Source organism: Dothidotthia symphoricarpi (assembly GCF_010015815.1).
Source record: "Dothidotthia symphoricarpi CBS 119687 unplaced genomic scaffold P153scaffold_5, whole genome shotgun sequence".
In the NCBI taxonomy this organism is placed as follows: Eukaryota; Fungi; Ascomycota; class Dothideomycetes; order Pleosporales; family Dothidotthiaceae; genus Dothidotthia; species Dothidotthia symphoricarpi.
In genome coordinates, this window is record NW_022985012.1 from 1,428,176 (window position 1) to 1,443,544 (window position 15,369).

The 15,369-nt window shown below is 51.9% G+C and overlaps 5 protein-coding genes across 5 annotated transcripts; 3 read left to right on the forward strand and 2 right to left on the reverse strand.

The window, feature by feature from the left end:
* On the reverse strand, nucleotides 1–1,022 carry P153DRAFT_421324 (dihydrofolate reductase; the record flags this gene model as incomplete). Its single annotated transcript, XM_033672307.1, has 1 exon — nucleotides 1–1,022. The coding sequence occupies one exon, from the start codon at nucleotides 1,020–1,022 to the stop codon at nucleotides 183–185; it is 840 nt and encodes a 279-aa protein (XP_033526757.1). The 3' UTR covers nucleotides 1–182.
* Nucleotides 1,023–3,377: 2,355 nt separating this feature from the next.
* On the forward strand, nucleotides 3,378–4,666 carry P153DRAFT_364777 (uncharacterized protein). Its single transcript, XM_033667676.1, has one exon. It carries the CDS (start codon nucleotides 3,744–3,746, stop codon nucleotides 4,224–4,226), a length of 483 nt encoding a protein of 160 aa, XP_033526758.1. The 5' UTR covers nucleotides 3,378–3,743; the 3' UTR covers nucleotides 4,227–4,666.
* Nucleotides 4,667–6,607: 1,941 nt separating this feature from the next.
* P153DRAFT_421326 (uncharacterized protein) lies at nucleotides 6,608–9,123 on the reverse strand (the record flags this gene model as incomplete). Its single annotated transcript, XM_033672308.1, has 3 exons — nucleotides 6,608–8,231; nucleotides 8,298–8,651; nucleotides 8,734–9,123. 3 exons carry the CDS (start codon nucleotides 9,121–9,123, stop codon nucleotides 6,684–6,686), a joined length of 2,292 nt encoding a protein of 763 aa, XP_033526759.1. The 3' UTR covers nucleotides 6,608–6,683.
* A 1,377-nt stretch (nucleotides 9,124–10,500) lies between these two features.
* P153DRAFT_335231 (NAD(P)-binding protein) lies at nucleotides 10,501–11,456 on the forward strand (the record flags this gene model as incomplete). Its single annotated transcript, XM_033665647.1, has 3 exons — nucleotides 10,501–10,621; nucleotides 10,679–11,046; nucleotides 11,099–11,456. The coding sequence occupies 3 exons, from the start codon at nucleotides 10,501–10,503 to the stop codon at nucleotides 11,408–11,410; spliced, it is 801 nt and encodes a 266-aa protein (XP_033526760.1). The 3' UTR covers nucleotides 11,411–11,456.
* Nucleotides 11,457–11,953: 497 nt separating this feature from the next.
* P153DRAFT_374121 (EF-hand) lies at nucleotides 11,954–15,093 on the forward strand (the record flags this gene model as incomplete). Its single annotated transcript, XM_033669499.1, has 2 exons — nucleotides 11,954–12,456; nucleotides 12,525–15,093. The coding sequence occupies 2 exons, from the start codon at nucleotides 11,954–11,956 to the stop codon at nucleotides 15,091–15,093; spliced, it is 3,072 nt and encodes a 1,023-aa protein (XP_033526761.1).
* Nucleotides 15,094–15,369: the final 276 nt, after the last annotated feature.

Consider the following 15,369-nt stretch of genomic DNA (forward strand, 5'->3'; position numbering starts at 1 on the left):
GATGAAGTTTAGAAACAATCATGATTAGGCTAGATATGAGCGAGCCCTCTATACGGCTCCGCGCATGCACTGCGCATGCATGATACACGTCTAAACCAATGCCAATCTATCTATCCATCTATCTATATCTTGCTCCCTCTAGTAAACTCCATACTCCCAAAATGCTGTTCCGAAAATGATTGTCAAAATGGGACATCCATATCCTCAACACTCTCTTCCTCCTTCTTCCCCTCCCCATCCCCCTCCCCATCCGCAACAACCCCCTTAATAAACCCCACCAACGCATTAACACACGCCTTCTGCGTACTCGGCAAAAAGTGCCCCCCAGGATGATACACGACATCCCCCTCCCCGCGCCCCACACACGCCCTCACAAGCGCCAAACTCCGCTCCTCAAGCACAACCACATCCTGCGACCCAATAAAATGCAGCACCGGCGTCGCAATCTTCGGCTCGTAAAACGCACGGTACGGATTCTCCCCCTGCGCCGCGAACCCCGAGTAGCTAACCGCGAACTTCAGCGGCGCGTGGTCCAGCGCTTCAAACGAGGAGGGATACTGCATCCCTCCTGTGCTGTACGCCGCTTCGAATGCGGACCGCCGCCCGGGTTCCAGCAGCGATGCGACCATCCCCGCCATCGCGCCGCCCTGCGAAAAGCCTACGACGCCGTCGAAGGGGCCGGAGCGCCGCAGCACGTCCGCGATGCGGGATAGTCCCTCCTCGAGGCCTTCGTATGTGTATGGTCCGCTGTCCGCGTCGCCTTTGCGGCGCCACCATGCCCAGGCGTCGACTTCCGCCTCTTCAGCTTCAGCGGAGGTGTCTTTTTCCAACTGCCACGGCACGTCGGCGGGGTGGAGGCGGATTGGGGCTGTGGGGTAGTGCAGGGTAATTCCTGCCGGAAAGGCTTTTTGGAGGGTTTTTCGTAAGGCGCCGGTTTTGGCTTGGAAGGAGGGGCCGGATTGCGTGTAGCCGTGGAGGAAGAGGATGTTTAGGGGGCGGGTGGGGGGTGGGAGGGTGGTCATTTTGGGGAGGCGGCGCATGGGATTGGGGGAGGTGGTGGTGGGTTGGAGGTTTGGAGGGGAGAGGTTGAGGGTAGGTGGGGTGAGGTCATGAGGTGATCCTTGTCATGACGAGCATTTTGTGTTTCTTCGAGATGGTATGGGGCATGTTTACCGCGATGATATGGATGTTGGTCTATTTGTTCGTTTGTTTGTTCATCTTTTTATTAATATCTTGATCTCTCAATGTGTTTTCTTTGATGGGGACAGCAAGTAGTAATTCCACATTTCACCACGCCAACCAAGCACATAGATACAACACATACAAACCGCGAGGGATAAGTCCAGACCAGCATTTACTATTTAGGCTTTCATCCTGATGTTCTCGTCCGCGGTACATGATATAATGCATGTGAACAGACAGGACGTCAAATCTAGATCTACCAGAAACATGAGAATGGCCGACCAAACTTTGATAATGGAGGTATTCCGGCCTCTGCCGATATCCCACGACACGATACGGCCAATACAACGTTCCCTGAGGACTTCCTGAAGTGCGGGGCGCAGATCAAAACGTACACTTTCTTTGTTGTAAGTCTGCTGTAGACGGCGGACTCAAGTGTCAAGTCGGCGTATGCTCCTATGACAGATCAATCCGGACCCTGAAGCCTGAGGTGTTTAATATAGCAGGGTCTTGGAAGAGGACTAACAGTATGACAAATGAATGCACGACAGAAAGGAAGAGAGTGATATCTGACAACAAAGCACAAGCACGTTCACGAACCCATACCTAGCTCGTTGATCTGCCGTGATTCCTACCTTCCGGCTGGACCGCGCCGAGCGGGAAGCATCACCACGCAAACAAAGCGAAGGATAGATTGCGGGGAATCTTACTCAAACTCCGGCGGCCCTTTCAACGTACCGTCTCTGAAAGAGAACCCCGGAAATATGTATGTCGCCTAGTTCAATGCAGGCAACAGCTTTTCTTTGTGTGGGAGAATGGGATCCTCCCGATAAATTCGCCGCACTACTTACAATCTGCTTTTGACCACCAAGTCTAGCCAAGTCACAGGGCAATGACAGCTCAAGCAGGTATTGGGTCCCGGATTTCCAAGCTGTGCGGGGGTGTTGCTACTGCGCGAGCTCGAGGAGTCTAGACACTAACCTCTGCCCCGGATTCCCATCCGCATCCGTAGTACAGGTGAAGCAAACTATGGTTCTGTCTGGTGTTGAGTGAGAGCGGAAGTTTCCGTGGTGGTGTATACTCTAGTAGCAACTCCTGATCTGTGTGACACCAACGATGTGCGTTACATATTCTCCAGTAACGGCTGTGGTGGCTTACGTATAGATTGGAGTTCTCAGCCACTCGTCTGCTGTATACGAGCTACTAGTGAGTTAAATCCAGAGGCGTCACACAGTCGACGCCTTTGTTCGTCCTTCACGCTCTTACTCGTCGGCCCAGACGCCAAGACCTGGGAATGTATGTCTGGTCGGCTAAACAACACAGCCTCGAGGGGCCAGAACTCGAGCTGAACTTGAACACGAACTCATTCAATAAGCATCCGTTCCAGCGGGTCAGCGCCCTTGGAATGGGACAATCCAGCGATTCTCAGTGGGGCATCCTGAAGAGTGCCTGATCGATGTTGGGACGTCGGAGGGTTTCATGTTGAGCAGAGCTCGTGAAAGCCGCGCGTGTTATGCTAGAGCGTATTCTCGTAAGTTGTGACATCCAAGATCCTGCTCGTGTTTACAATGTAGATAAACTCCAGGCCAGTCCAGATGAAGATGCGGGGAAGTCTGTTGAATGAGCAACAAATTCCTCGGCCAGGATGTCGGTCCCAGCTTCCTCAGTCGGACAAAGCTGGACCTGGTGATCTAAACCTCATTCGCTGCGCTGTACGGTTCGGCCCGCGGCAACAGCAACGTTGAACTACAAGAGATTCTGATCGACCAGAGGTCCACAATCAGGCGACGGATGGGTCGACTCCTTCATGAAATTTGACCGGCAGCCTGGCGTGAAAGGACACGGTGGAGGTGGTGGTGTTTGCTGCAAAACGGGGCTCGGTGACCGGAAAGGCGAGTAAGCGAGAACACGCTGGCAGCCTTGAGATTATGTGACGCTCCCGAATGTTCCTATCTGAGGCAGCAGCCCAGCCACGCTGGCGGCGCCCCGTTGAGTAAAGTTTGCGCAAGCAAAGTGCGCGGCCAAAGGCGCAGTTGAGGGCAGAGAGGACTGAGTGTGCAGTCAACGGGCATGATTGGCGCCGACATGTGACCAAACTTGGGATAAACTCTAGCCTACAACTGCGGGGTGTCAGCCAGAGACAGCATTATTCCTAGTGCCTTGTTTTCTCGATGCTATGACAGAGTTGCTGCCGCTCGTCTCAGATGCTCGATCTGTTTCGACATAGTGGCTGGGCCCCCTTTGGAGACCGTGGCTGTCGATCGGGCTCCTGCTGGAGAATCTGCTCAGATGGGGCGCATGCCTGGGCGCTCGCCGATTCTTTTGGGCGCATTGTTGTCTGCAGGGATCAGACCAATCAGCCTGTTTCACGTCCGCTCAGGCTCTGACTGGTTATTCACTCAATGATCGCCGATCACTCCCTACATCGCTCATATCATATAATCTCGGCATTCTCGGTTTATCATAAGGCGCTTTACATCGACGCAGTGAACTTCACACTCCATCCCGCCCACGATCCCTGACTACTATTACGATTCTCCGGCGCTTGCACCCTACGTACCATGTATGCCGATCAACTACATATCACAGACACTGTCTGCTACTTCTCGATACCATTATTAGAACCAAACTCCCACTTCTCTTCGGAAACTCCAAGCACATCACCAGTCTTTGAGTTTACTTCATCAACAACACCTGATCCAATCAACCCTTTGCTGGCCTATCGATCAGCACGTGCGCTTATGTCGAGCCCTATTGACGCCTCGCGTCTACTTCAACTACAAACAGACGCTGCCCACCGTCCATCTCCTGAGCCACTTCAATCGAGTGCTTCTTCTATCTCCAGCAACAACTCATCCTCCTCCTCTTCCAGCTCAGGCTCCAACTCCAACATGCCTTCACCAAGAAGCAGCATATCCTCATCACCAGCGCCTTGCTGCTGCCGCTGTCGCCGCGAGCATGGTCATTCATCCATGTTTCAATTCGGCACCAACCTGTACTACTGCGGCCACTGCGCGAAGATGACTGGCTACAGTGTTGGATGAAGAGCACAATACAACCATTTGGATTTAGCAGCGAACACACACTTACCAACTGCCTAATACTCACCGACCGAGTTATGACGGCATATTTTCGGACGAAATGACTACCATAACGCCCATACACAGACAGAAATGTCACTCCGCATCGTCACTTTACAGCCGGCTCGCAAGTTGCAGCTATGGCATTCGGAGTTATCAGACCAACAACCCGTAAAGGGTCATGTTCCGGATTCACGGATGGTCAGCGCGTTGATAATGCTACTTAGCATGTGGTGGAGGGAGAGGAAGGACTAGGAAGGGATTGGGCCAAACCATGGGGTTGGCGGAGTCGGAAGGAAGCAGGTCTTCATGATTGTCATATTGAGACAGCTGGTCTGGTGATTAGTTAAGACTATGATACCCCGTTACGATAAGCATTGAATATATTATTATATCCACTCTATCTTGCCAAGTCCCTCTCTTCTCCTCGTCCGCGTCATTTCTGCTCCAACAGCGACCCATTCTCCCATCTGCCCACAAAACCACTCAACCTCTGTACACACCATAACATCTGCCAAACGATGTAAACCGCACCCTGACGCGATTCGCAAGGTCCAGGGTTTTATTTTTGGAAAAAGACCCCCTGAGTAACACCTCGAGCCCCAAGCAACCAAAAAAGAAAATCAACCTTACAAGTAGATAATATCACGATGGGATCCCCAGAAACCATGAAGCCGTCATGGACAGCTCGACTCCTGAATTCTTCCTTTTTTCCACATCAATAATGATCGTCGTCACGAACCCCTCGTGGAGATTTCGATCCGACGATGGGGGAGAACAAAGACATGTAGATCAGCGCCCCACAGCCCCCCACTCGTACGACTAATCTCACTCGGGCCAAGGTCGGACGATCGTTCATGACACTGGTTTCCTTGGATTCCGCGCGCCGTCTCAAGCCACAATCAACGGCTGCAGGGTCTGATTGGGCTCGGAGCGGGTCACGGGAAAGTGGATGGTGGCTTGGGTCCAAGTGTAGCTCGGAAAGAGAGCTTTCCGGAGAGGGTGGGCGTGTTCTGTTTGGCTAGGAGCAGATTGGGTGCTTGCGTATCTTGACTGCCCAGGACTGCGTAACTCTGCGCAGAGTTACGCAGCGCTGGGCGGGCCTTGTTCTTCCGGCGTAATGAAACGCGCTGGGTTTCCTTCTGCTTTGATGAACCGGTTGCGGTGATTAGGGTTGCTTATCGCCTTTTTCTCATGGACTCTATCTCCAACCAGCCGTTTTGTTTCACGGCAAGCCACAGCCTTGCCTGTGGGACGGAGCTCCACCATTATCGCATTGTGCATAGTCCATCTTCACAACTTGGCAGACCCTTTTTCCTGCACGTCTTCCATCCAGCAACCTACTAGTCAACTCTGCTATCCTGCGCCGAAACGCGTCGGAGGTCACATTGACCAGGTAGTTGTAATGATCGCGTCAAGGCATGCGGGCCTTCTCGGCACAGGGCATGGCTTTGTATAAGATAGCGTGTCCGCATGTCCATTTGCATCGAGCGATGGTTTCTCTCCATCGGTGATCTCCCGACATCTACGATCTGTACGCGAGATATTTGCGATCAAACGCCAACCCCCATCTGCACCGGCGCCCTTTGCGGTTAGGTAACCGTCTAGCGCTGCAAGAATGCCCATGTTAGAAATACCATGTTGGAAATACCATGCCGTTCCGCTCGGGTTAGGCTCGACTTCCTCGTCGTCTGACTGACGCTGCCGACGACGCAACACGGAGATAAGACGTGCATACCTCCCCACGCTACGTTACAGCGCTGATCTGGGGGGTTTTCTAACGCTCTACTTACTCTTCAGCCGCGTCATGCCCGTATGTGTGCTACGCATGCCACGTCAACAGCAATGTGGACCACGCGCCGTCGATACGAAAAATGACATGCTTTCCACCAGTCATGCAAGCGCGACCTGGAGAGCTACACGACAAACACCTGCCCAATTCAATACCATATTCACGATGCCCATCGGGAGAAGTGCAACGGATCAGACAGGCACGGAGCATTTCTTCCATCCTGCTATTTCCGTCTTTTCACTTGGAAATTGGTAGTGTCGGGGTACCTACGTATTGGTACCTCGTACACACACCCTAGCACTGTACAAAGACATTTTCCTATCAGGATAGCTCTTGTTTACTGATCACAGAGTAAAAAAACTTTTAGCTGGTTTATTGAACAGAATCGATTTTTTTTTCTGCAGTATGCTTGGCCCCACGGTTATGGAGACTGGGCGGAAGAAATTTTAACTGTATCGTGAACCGCGGTAATTGCAAAAATAAGCTAAGGGGGGTTTCTTGCGAATGCTAACCGAAATTTACAACATGCACACACGTGATTCAGACATCCATTGGAACGTAATTTCATAAACGGCATATCTACAGGGCAACTGCCAGCAAGCTAACAACATCTCCATCGACGAAATAGCTCACGGCCACATGAACCCATCGGGCATGAAGTTCGACGTGCTCATGTCCGTAAAGACATCTAGCGGGTAATCCTCCGCTCTCAACGTCCTCCTCCACTGGTGCATCCGCCTGCTCAGCACCTTGTCCTGGACCGTCAACTCCCTCTTGGCCATCTTCTTGTACCCGCCCAGTTCTCCAGCGATGCAGTGGTTCTTACCACCCCATGTTGAATCAGCAGCAGCCTTCCAGATTGCCGTAACATCGACCGTCATCTCCTTGGTGTACAGGATCCTGCAGTCAGAAGCCTCGTACACGAACTGCAGCGGGGTGTTTGTCTCGTCGCCCTCGCGGATGCCGTCGCGGAAGTTGACGTTGTATGAGCTGCCGATGGCTACGCGGTCATTGATGACGTTGCTCCAGTATTCGTTGAGCTCTGTAGTGTTGAGGTATGCAGCCTCCTCGGGAGAAGATGCCAGGTTCTCGATTGTGTATTGAGCCAGGGCCTGGATGTATGTCCATGGCAAGTCGTTTGTGCCCTTGACACCACCTACGGCTTGCGTGATGCCTTCGCGGGGACGGCCGCCAAGGGAGATGTACTTGACACCACCGCGCTGGCGCATCAGTTCCGAGAAGATGGTGCATGTCGATGCGCAGTAGCCATCTGTAACGACGATAATGTCTTCAGCGGCAAATGGTTGTGTGGTGTAGTTGCTCAGCGGTCCGTAGCCATGAACGAAGACACCGCCCGAGTTGAGCGGCGTGAGAACATCCGAGAGGTTCCAGCGGAAGAGGTTTGTGAAGTTATCGCCCTTCTGATGGAGACCAGGGCCAAACTTGGCATCCCAACTGGGGAAGTTGTTTCCGTTGACGTCGACATCAGTCTGGTAGTTGAACACCGAAGAAACAACGTCGCTCTCCAGTTCGTACAATGTCTCGTTCTGCTCTTCGGTAACAAGTACACGTGGCAGGCCCTCGGCGACTTCAGAGAACTTCTGGCCCAGGATGTCGGTAGATTCAAATGCTCGGAACCTGTCATCCGCGGCGTGGTCAACTTTAGTGGGGAACAGCAATTTGTACAGGTCGTAGCCTAACAAAATCGTACCACCGCCGTTGGCCTGAACGTCGACGACTAGCTTCTTCTTGCCTGCGGCTTTCGCAGCAGCAAGGAATGTCTCGGCAGTCTGCTGGAACTCAGCCTGCGCGTCGATGCCAACGAAAGACGGAACGGAGAGGACGGCAACATCGGAGTATTCGTCTTCGAGGAAGTAACCTCCAATGAGGTTGTGCTCTTCACGAACGACTGGTGGCGGGTAGCCAGGAGCAGGAATCGATGTAGTTGTAGCCGTGGGAGTGGCAGAAGCCGCAGCAGACGAAGAGGGTGTAGGTGTTGTAGAGTTTGAAGGCACAGGATCCTCAGTCGCAGTTGGCTGGTTACCAGTGAACCACAGCTGGTACAGGCTCTCTCCATCTGTGATGCCGTCGAATGGAATCAAGACCTTTGCGTAGTTGTCATAAGTGTGAGTCGTGCCGTTCTCGAACTCGAGCTCGGTGGTAGCATTGGGGTAGATCTGATGTGCATGTTAGTGAAAAATTCAACCAGGTATTTGAACGAAAGTCTGAAGACTATCACATACCCATCGTCCTCTTCCGCTTCCAGCGAATGTGCCAATGCCCGATCCTACAGGACCCAATGAAACAGTGGCCAGTTCGTAGAACACGTTGTTGTAAAGAGCATCCCGATCCTGAAGTGAACCGTACTGAGCCCAGTTCTCCAAAAACTCCTGCGCATCTACACCATCGATCTTGGCAATCGCAGAGGCGCTGAACGAAGCGTTACCGAACGACTCCGCCAGAACATCCGAATATACGTAGGCTTTCGGAAGCTCTACGCCATCCGACGAGGCGGATACAAGGGGAACCGGACGCGCGTAGTTGAAAACCGTGCCCACGACGTCGGGAACATACACGAAATGTCCATCGTGTGTGCTCTGGAGAAGCAGGTAAAGCTCAAATCCGAACTGCAAAAGATTAGCTCTACCTCCAATAAATAATCCTCTGCCGAATGCGTACCTCGAACTCGTTCTCGTATGCTCCACTTGTGACCTTTTCTCTGATCTTTTCCAGCCCGCCCCAGATGTCGACGGGGCCTTGAATCTTCTCAACATATTCCTCCGGCGGGTCCTTGAGGAAGACTGTAGTACTCTGCCATCGGAAGTACGGGACAACGCCGTCGACAAGTGCCAAAGCTGCGCTCTGATTGAATGGAACTGAAGTGATGCACTCGTACGCCAGCTGCGCAGGGACTGTGGGGACAGCAGCGGTTTGTGTAGCGACAGACGCGCTCACTTGTGCACAAGGGCTCGACGCATTCTGACGAGGATAAAGCTGCGCTCCAAACGGTGAAGACAGGGCAGTAGACGCGAGCGAGAGACCTGCGAGGGTTCGAAGATATCGAGCCATGATTGCGCAATTCTTACACCAACAAAGGTATAGAAGTCAGTGCTGGCCCTTCGTCCAGAGCTGATCGCTCCTTCTTATATATTCAAGTTACAATGGACCGCGGACTTGGAATTACATGCAAGCTTTTGGATAGTCATCATAGCTGCAGTATCCTGGACGATATCCTGGCCCGACAAGGCGAACGACTCAATGCAGCAAATGAACGCAGCTTGCTTGATAGAGACCAAGACATTCTCAACGGTTCATGCATGTGCATTTCTCGATTAGGCAGTTGAGAAGTTCGTGGTGACGATCATAGCCGGGATATAACATCGATTGCAAAGCACGAACAGAGAAGAGACGTGACACAATGAGTCGAAAAAAAGGCACAATCGAGCAGAGACGGTATCACAAAAGCGCATTGAAGAAGGAGGACGGATTATGATGGGGGAAAGTGCTACACATCGTAAGTATCACAAAGTTTCTAACAATCGAAGCTTTGTGGAGAGGCGGAAGCTCGTCCAAGCTTTCAGTGGTTGCCGTTGAGCTACGCCGCATGAGGAAGGAGCGTTTGTGGCGAGCCGGATCGATGACACTACCCTTATCAACACCTGATCCTGGATGCCGACCTTGTAATAGTCTCTTCATTGCTATGACGATGTCGCGCGAGAGCAGTTTACTTGAAAGAGAGTAGTATCGGCAATCCGTCGGACATTCTTACAAATGATCGCTAAGCGTCAATTGCCAGCCTAACTTGCACAATCGGAAAACACCGGATGTTCGTTGCCTTGAGAATTCCCCGACAGGAACATTGAAGCCTTGCAGTCGGGCTTGGGAAGTTTGGAGTTTGCGAGTTTAGAAGCTTAAAGTCCAGAATCGCGTCATCGTTTGTTAACTCTTTCCGTTATTTGCAGTTAGTCATGCCCAAAACATCGGGTGACTCCTTCCAAAACTTGAGAGGATGATTGTGAAGCGTATTCCAAAGCAGCATATGTGTGTATGAAGATACTCAAGGTGAGCCAAAGTAGACTTGTATCTTCCTCGGGTAGTTTGTTGAATACAGGTTCTGGGTAACGGCTGCGATGGTGGGGGATCTGAAGCATTCCCCGCAACGGCTAACGGGTTACCCAATGCAGAGATCCCAGCAACCCCGCAATATAGCTACACCTGGAAGCTCAAACTCACTTGGAGGAAGTATTATGGCCAAGCCTTGTGTACGAAGCATCATATGATGCGGTGTTCAATTGAGTGGCTTATTTATATACCGTCATGGCGCTGCCTCGCGGAGTCGAGCTTCAATACTTGAGTTCACTCAACTGGAGTAAGGCGTCTTGATATTTGCCAATTACAATTGTCTCTTCTTCTAATAGAACTACCCGCCTGTCGAACAACTTCACCATGGCATCGACGCATGGACTCCCAGAGTTCAGCCTGAAGAACAAAGTGGTGCTGGTGTCTGGCGCTGCTCGAGGTCTTGGTCTTACACAAGCAGAAGCATTGCTAGAGGCTGGAGCACGAGGTAGGGCTATAATTCAAGTCAGAACGCTATGATCTATGCATGCTTACATGTGCGCAGTATACGCTCTGGACAGACTGCCCGAACCCTCACCCGACTTTCACACCATCGCAGAACGAGCCAAAAATGAGCTGGGGACATCACTCGAATACCGACAGATCGATGTGCGAGAAGTGAAGGATCTCCATAAGATCGTCGAAGATATCGCAGATAAAGAGGGCAGGATGGACGGCCTGATCGCGGCTGCTGGCATACAGCAAGAGACTCCAGCGCTCGAATACACTGCTGAGGATGCGAATCGCATGTTCGAAGTTAACATCACGGGTGTGATGATGACTGCTCAAGCGGTCGCAAAGCAGATGATTAGGTTTGGCAGTGGTGGAAGTCTGGTGTTCATCGCCAGTATGTCTGGCACTGTTGCCAACAGGGTACGTAGTCATTGGGTCTTTTTAGCGTCGTACTTGCTAACGTCTTCAAAAGGGTCTGATCTGCTCAGCTTACAACACATCAAAGGCTGGAGTGATTCAGCTCGCTCGAAATCTGGCATCTGAATGGGGTCAGTACAATATTAGAGTCAACAGCATCTCACCAGGGTATATCGTTACACAGATGGTGGAGGAGCTGTTCAAGCAATATCCAGATCGGCGAGAGGAGTGGCCAAAGCAAAACATGCTAGGTCGTCTTTCGGCTCCTAAGGAGTACAGGGGCGCTGCAGTATTCTTGATTAGCGATGCTAGTTCGTTCATGACAGGGTCAGATCTGAGGATAGATGGTGGCCATTGTGCGTGGTAGACGAATGATAAACGATACCATGAACAAGAAATTTGTGCAATTTCAATTTTCAACGATGATAGTGATGGTGGAAGTTGGTAAAAGTATTCGAGACTGCTGAGTCAGCGAATTTTGGTGAAGCCTGAACTTCGGAAGGTGCGTTTGACTACACATGGCCTCCACGAGCATGCCAACAAACGGGCAGCCGTTGTGCTGCTGGCACTCACTGCGCTGAACTAGGTCATCTACCTCTGGTCTTCCAAGCTGATATATCTCAAAAGACATTGGTGTTGACCAATTGTCTGGGCTGACCGACAGAGCATCTCTCACTCTGCAATGCCGAGCTCGACACCATCCTCTGTCACCCGCTATCGCCCAGCCATCCTTGTCTGTACTGGAGCCGCGGCGGCATACACAGCATACCTCATATACAGCACTCTTCAGCAATCACCCAGCGATGGCCTGCACCGAAGCAACGCGATCCGTCGCCCGAATGCGCGCCAACGTCGACGGGCGTCACATGCAGCGCATCTCCTCTCGCGTCTCGAACGGGATCTCCCCACTATGGGCGAGTACACAATGTTCGGGGCTGCACTCACAATCGATCCCTATAATATACCACCAGCGGCTGAGCTTCGAGACTTGATCACCCGTCTGGAGCCAAATGCTGGTCCTGAGACCGTCGAAATTTCGATTGCGCATCTGTATGATGAGTTCCTGAATCGGCTGCTTGCATTTCTGTTCCCTGGTCGACCGCTCTCTCCAACAGACAAGGTTGTCATTGAGAGGTGGCTCGGTGATCGAGCCCCAAATTCTGGCGTAGTCGAGCGCGCAGCGGAGCGACACGCCCACAGGGTCTCCCAAGGTGGAAACACTGCCGTTGATGGTGCTGAAAGTGTCGCAGCTACAGATCTCTCATGGGCGAGTGACGAGGATGCTGAGGGCGATACCATGGACTCAGATGATCAAACTCTTCAGCGCACCTTATATCACATTGCTGAACATAGAGCAAAGCAGGAAGGTGTAATTCATCGAGGCATTACCTGCAATGGTTGTGACGAGAAGCCGTAAGCAATCACCCACGTATGCTACGACCATCCGTGAGACAAAAACTGACTTCGTATTCCTCTTATAGGATACGCGGCGTCAGATGGCACTGCGCCAATTGTGTCGACTTCGACTTATGCTCTAATTGTGAAGCGACAAATTCCCATCTCAAGACTCACATCTTCTACAAAATTCGCGTGCCTGCGCCTTACCTCGCTATGCCAAAACAGACACCACTCTACCCTGGCAAACCACACATGATGAGCCCCTCCATCGATTCCCCGATCAAAAAACGCCTCGTCACAGAGACAAGAATGGAGGCAGAGGAGATCGAGGCCCTCTGGGATCAGTTCACATGCCTTGCAGGAACAGAATGGACCGCTGACTCTGACACCATCGGGTGGGCAATTGATCGGCGCGCCTTCAATCATGCGTTTGTCCCTCGGTACAGCAGCTTTGTCCCTGCGCCAAATCTAATTTACGACCGTATCTTCGCCTACTATGATACAGACAAGAACGGTCTTATTGGGTTTGAGGAGTGGATCAAAGGATTGAATGGAATGCATGCTACAGACAATGCCACAAGAGCCAGAATCGTGTTCAATGGATACGACATAGATGGGGATGGATGTATATCGCGCAAAGATATATTGCGGATCTTCAGGGCTTACTATGCCATTGAGAAGGAAGCTGCACGCAACTATGTGGCAGAGATTACAGAGGAACTCTCCGTTCGAAACGCTCTGGATACAGTCCGTTCCAGTCAGCCGTTGGGTTCTGCGTTTCCAGCAAACGTCTCATTCACGAGAAACCACGACAATTCTCGCCTACAGAGTAAGCAGCAGGACGAGTCCGATAATACGTCACCAGTTCTCTACGATGAAGATCAGGATGTTGCAGATCGTGACGAAATGTTGAAGGTCACTGATATTCATAACATCATGCCGGGAGAGCTGTCTCAAAGCGAACAAGACCGCATAGTCACGAATCGATGGGCTCGGAGACAATACTACGTTGATGAGGAAGAGGGATTGACCAGACCCCAAGGCGTAGACGATTCAGGCCTAGCTAGCGACGCATTGGGCGACGAAGTGGAGCTGGCTGGAGACTCTGAAAATCCTCCAAGTCAGCACGTTGAGCGACCGAGATGGTCACGATCGTCGTCAAGAGTGAGATTCCAGGACGACGTTGATGTCGAAACGCGATCGAATGCCTCGACATCATCGAGGCCTGTGGGTGAGCGATGGGGTGGCTACGAAATTCCTGAACCTGAAAAGGATCTGGGCAAGGAGGTACTCTACCAAATCACGCAGCAAGGCTTCAATGAGCTACTCAATCCCATCTTCCAAGAAAATGAAGACAATGCAATGGACGCTTTCGCCACGCGCAGTGAGCGCCGCAAGCGCGCTGCCGAAATCGATGAAGCCACGGACTTGTTCAAAGTGAATGAGCCCCTGAACAAGACTATCTGCCGGGTCGGGATTTTTCGATTTGTCAAATGCTTCATTGACGTGTTTTGCAAGATCCTCAACGAAGGACGTGTTTATGACGAAGACGACGACAATGGCCACGTTTACGGCAGCATCAAGCAGTTTTTCGAAGACAGCCAGGGTGCGGGCCTCAATCGAGAGGCAGCTACGATTCGACTCGAACTCGCTTATGTAGCCGTCGAAGCGAAACTCATACACGACCTGGACTCGACAAAGAACGATGAGTTGGTTCATGATGATATGTCTCTGTGGAATACCTGGCTTTGCAGACACCGGTTTCAACAAGAATTACTCGGCACTGTGCTCGAGTGTGTTGCTCAACAAGGATGGATATGCACTCTAGTTCCAGTTCAGCTCCAACCCGAGGAGCAAAAGGCTGATGTTCACACGGCTCGCAGCGACCCCACACTACCGCAATTCCGACCCAACTCGTTAACCGAAATCGACGCTGCGGAATCTGCTCCTACCAATTCCTTGAACACTGCGACCGATTCTCGAGCGGCAAACGAGTCTTCTGTGAGCGAAGCCGCACGGGTAAACTACTACCAGAACGATGATGATACTATGCATCTCGCAGCAGATCCTCAAGGCCCTTTCTTTACCTTGATGTCTACCGAAATGGACGAATCGAGCCCAGAGGACCGAGTGGAGGTTCCAGAGGAAGAAGAAAGTTTGGACACAGCACCAATACTTTCCTCATCGACTCCACCAGTTCCTCCAACTTCGGACGCTCTGCCAGGAGACACTGCCCCTGAGCTCGACGCCGTCCCTCCTCCCGCTACATCTACTCCGAGCACTCCAAACACCCAGCCTGCCCCCATCAACATCCGCAACTACACCAACACGCCCGCCATCGGCCTCTTCAGCATCACCACAACCGAAGGCCGCGAAACACTCAAAGCCACAACCAAAATAGTCACCCACTCCACAAACCCCTACCACCCCGAAATGTACCCCCAAAAGCCGCTCGAGCGCCACATCCGCCAGGTCGCCATGGATCCCGACTCGCCACTCCACGCCACGCTGCTTGCTAGCCTCGAGGCCGTCGAGCAGCAGATCAGCGAGCGCAAGGGCAGCGGGCTGCTGAACTTCGACGAGTTCGAGGCGCATATGAAGGAGGGGCGGCTGCGGTTCTTGGAGAGCTGGATGGATTGGGTGAGTTTTTGATGTTCTTGGGGTTGTGAGGGGATGTTCTTTTTTTTGCTTGTATGTTTTTGGTTGAGGGAGTGCATGGTGTGTGTGTGTATGTGTGTGCTGGGGATTGATGAATGCGACGGGGATGAGTCTAGACTGACAATGTCGATGCAGTTTTACAAAGGGCGCTTCGGCCTGCTTCCTTTTGTTTGAAGAAAAGCTCATTGGTATGGTGTAGAGATATGAGGGTTTTGTTACTGCACCTCATGGCGTCGACGAAGATAGTATACAATCTATGGAGAAATAGTA

Bases quoted from the DNA above. Each gene is read 5' to 3' on its own strand.
- P153DRAFT_364777 (XM_033667676.1), top strand. From the start codon at position 3,744: ATGTATGCCGATCAACTACATATCACAGACACTGTCTGCTACTTCTCG.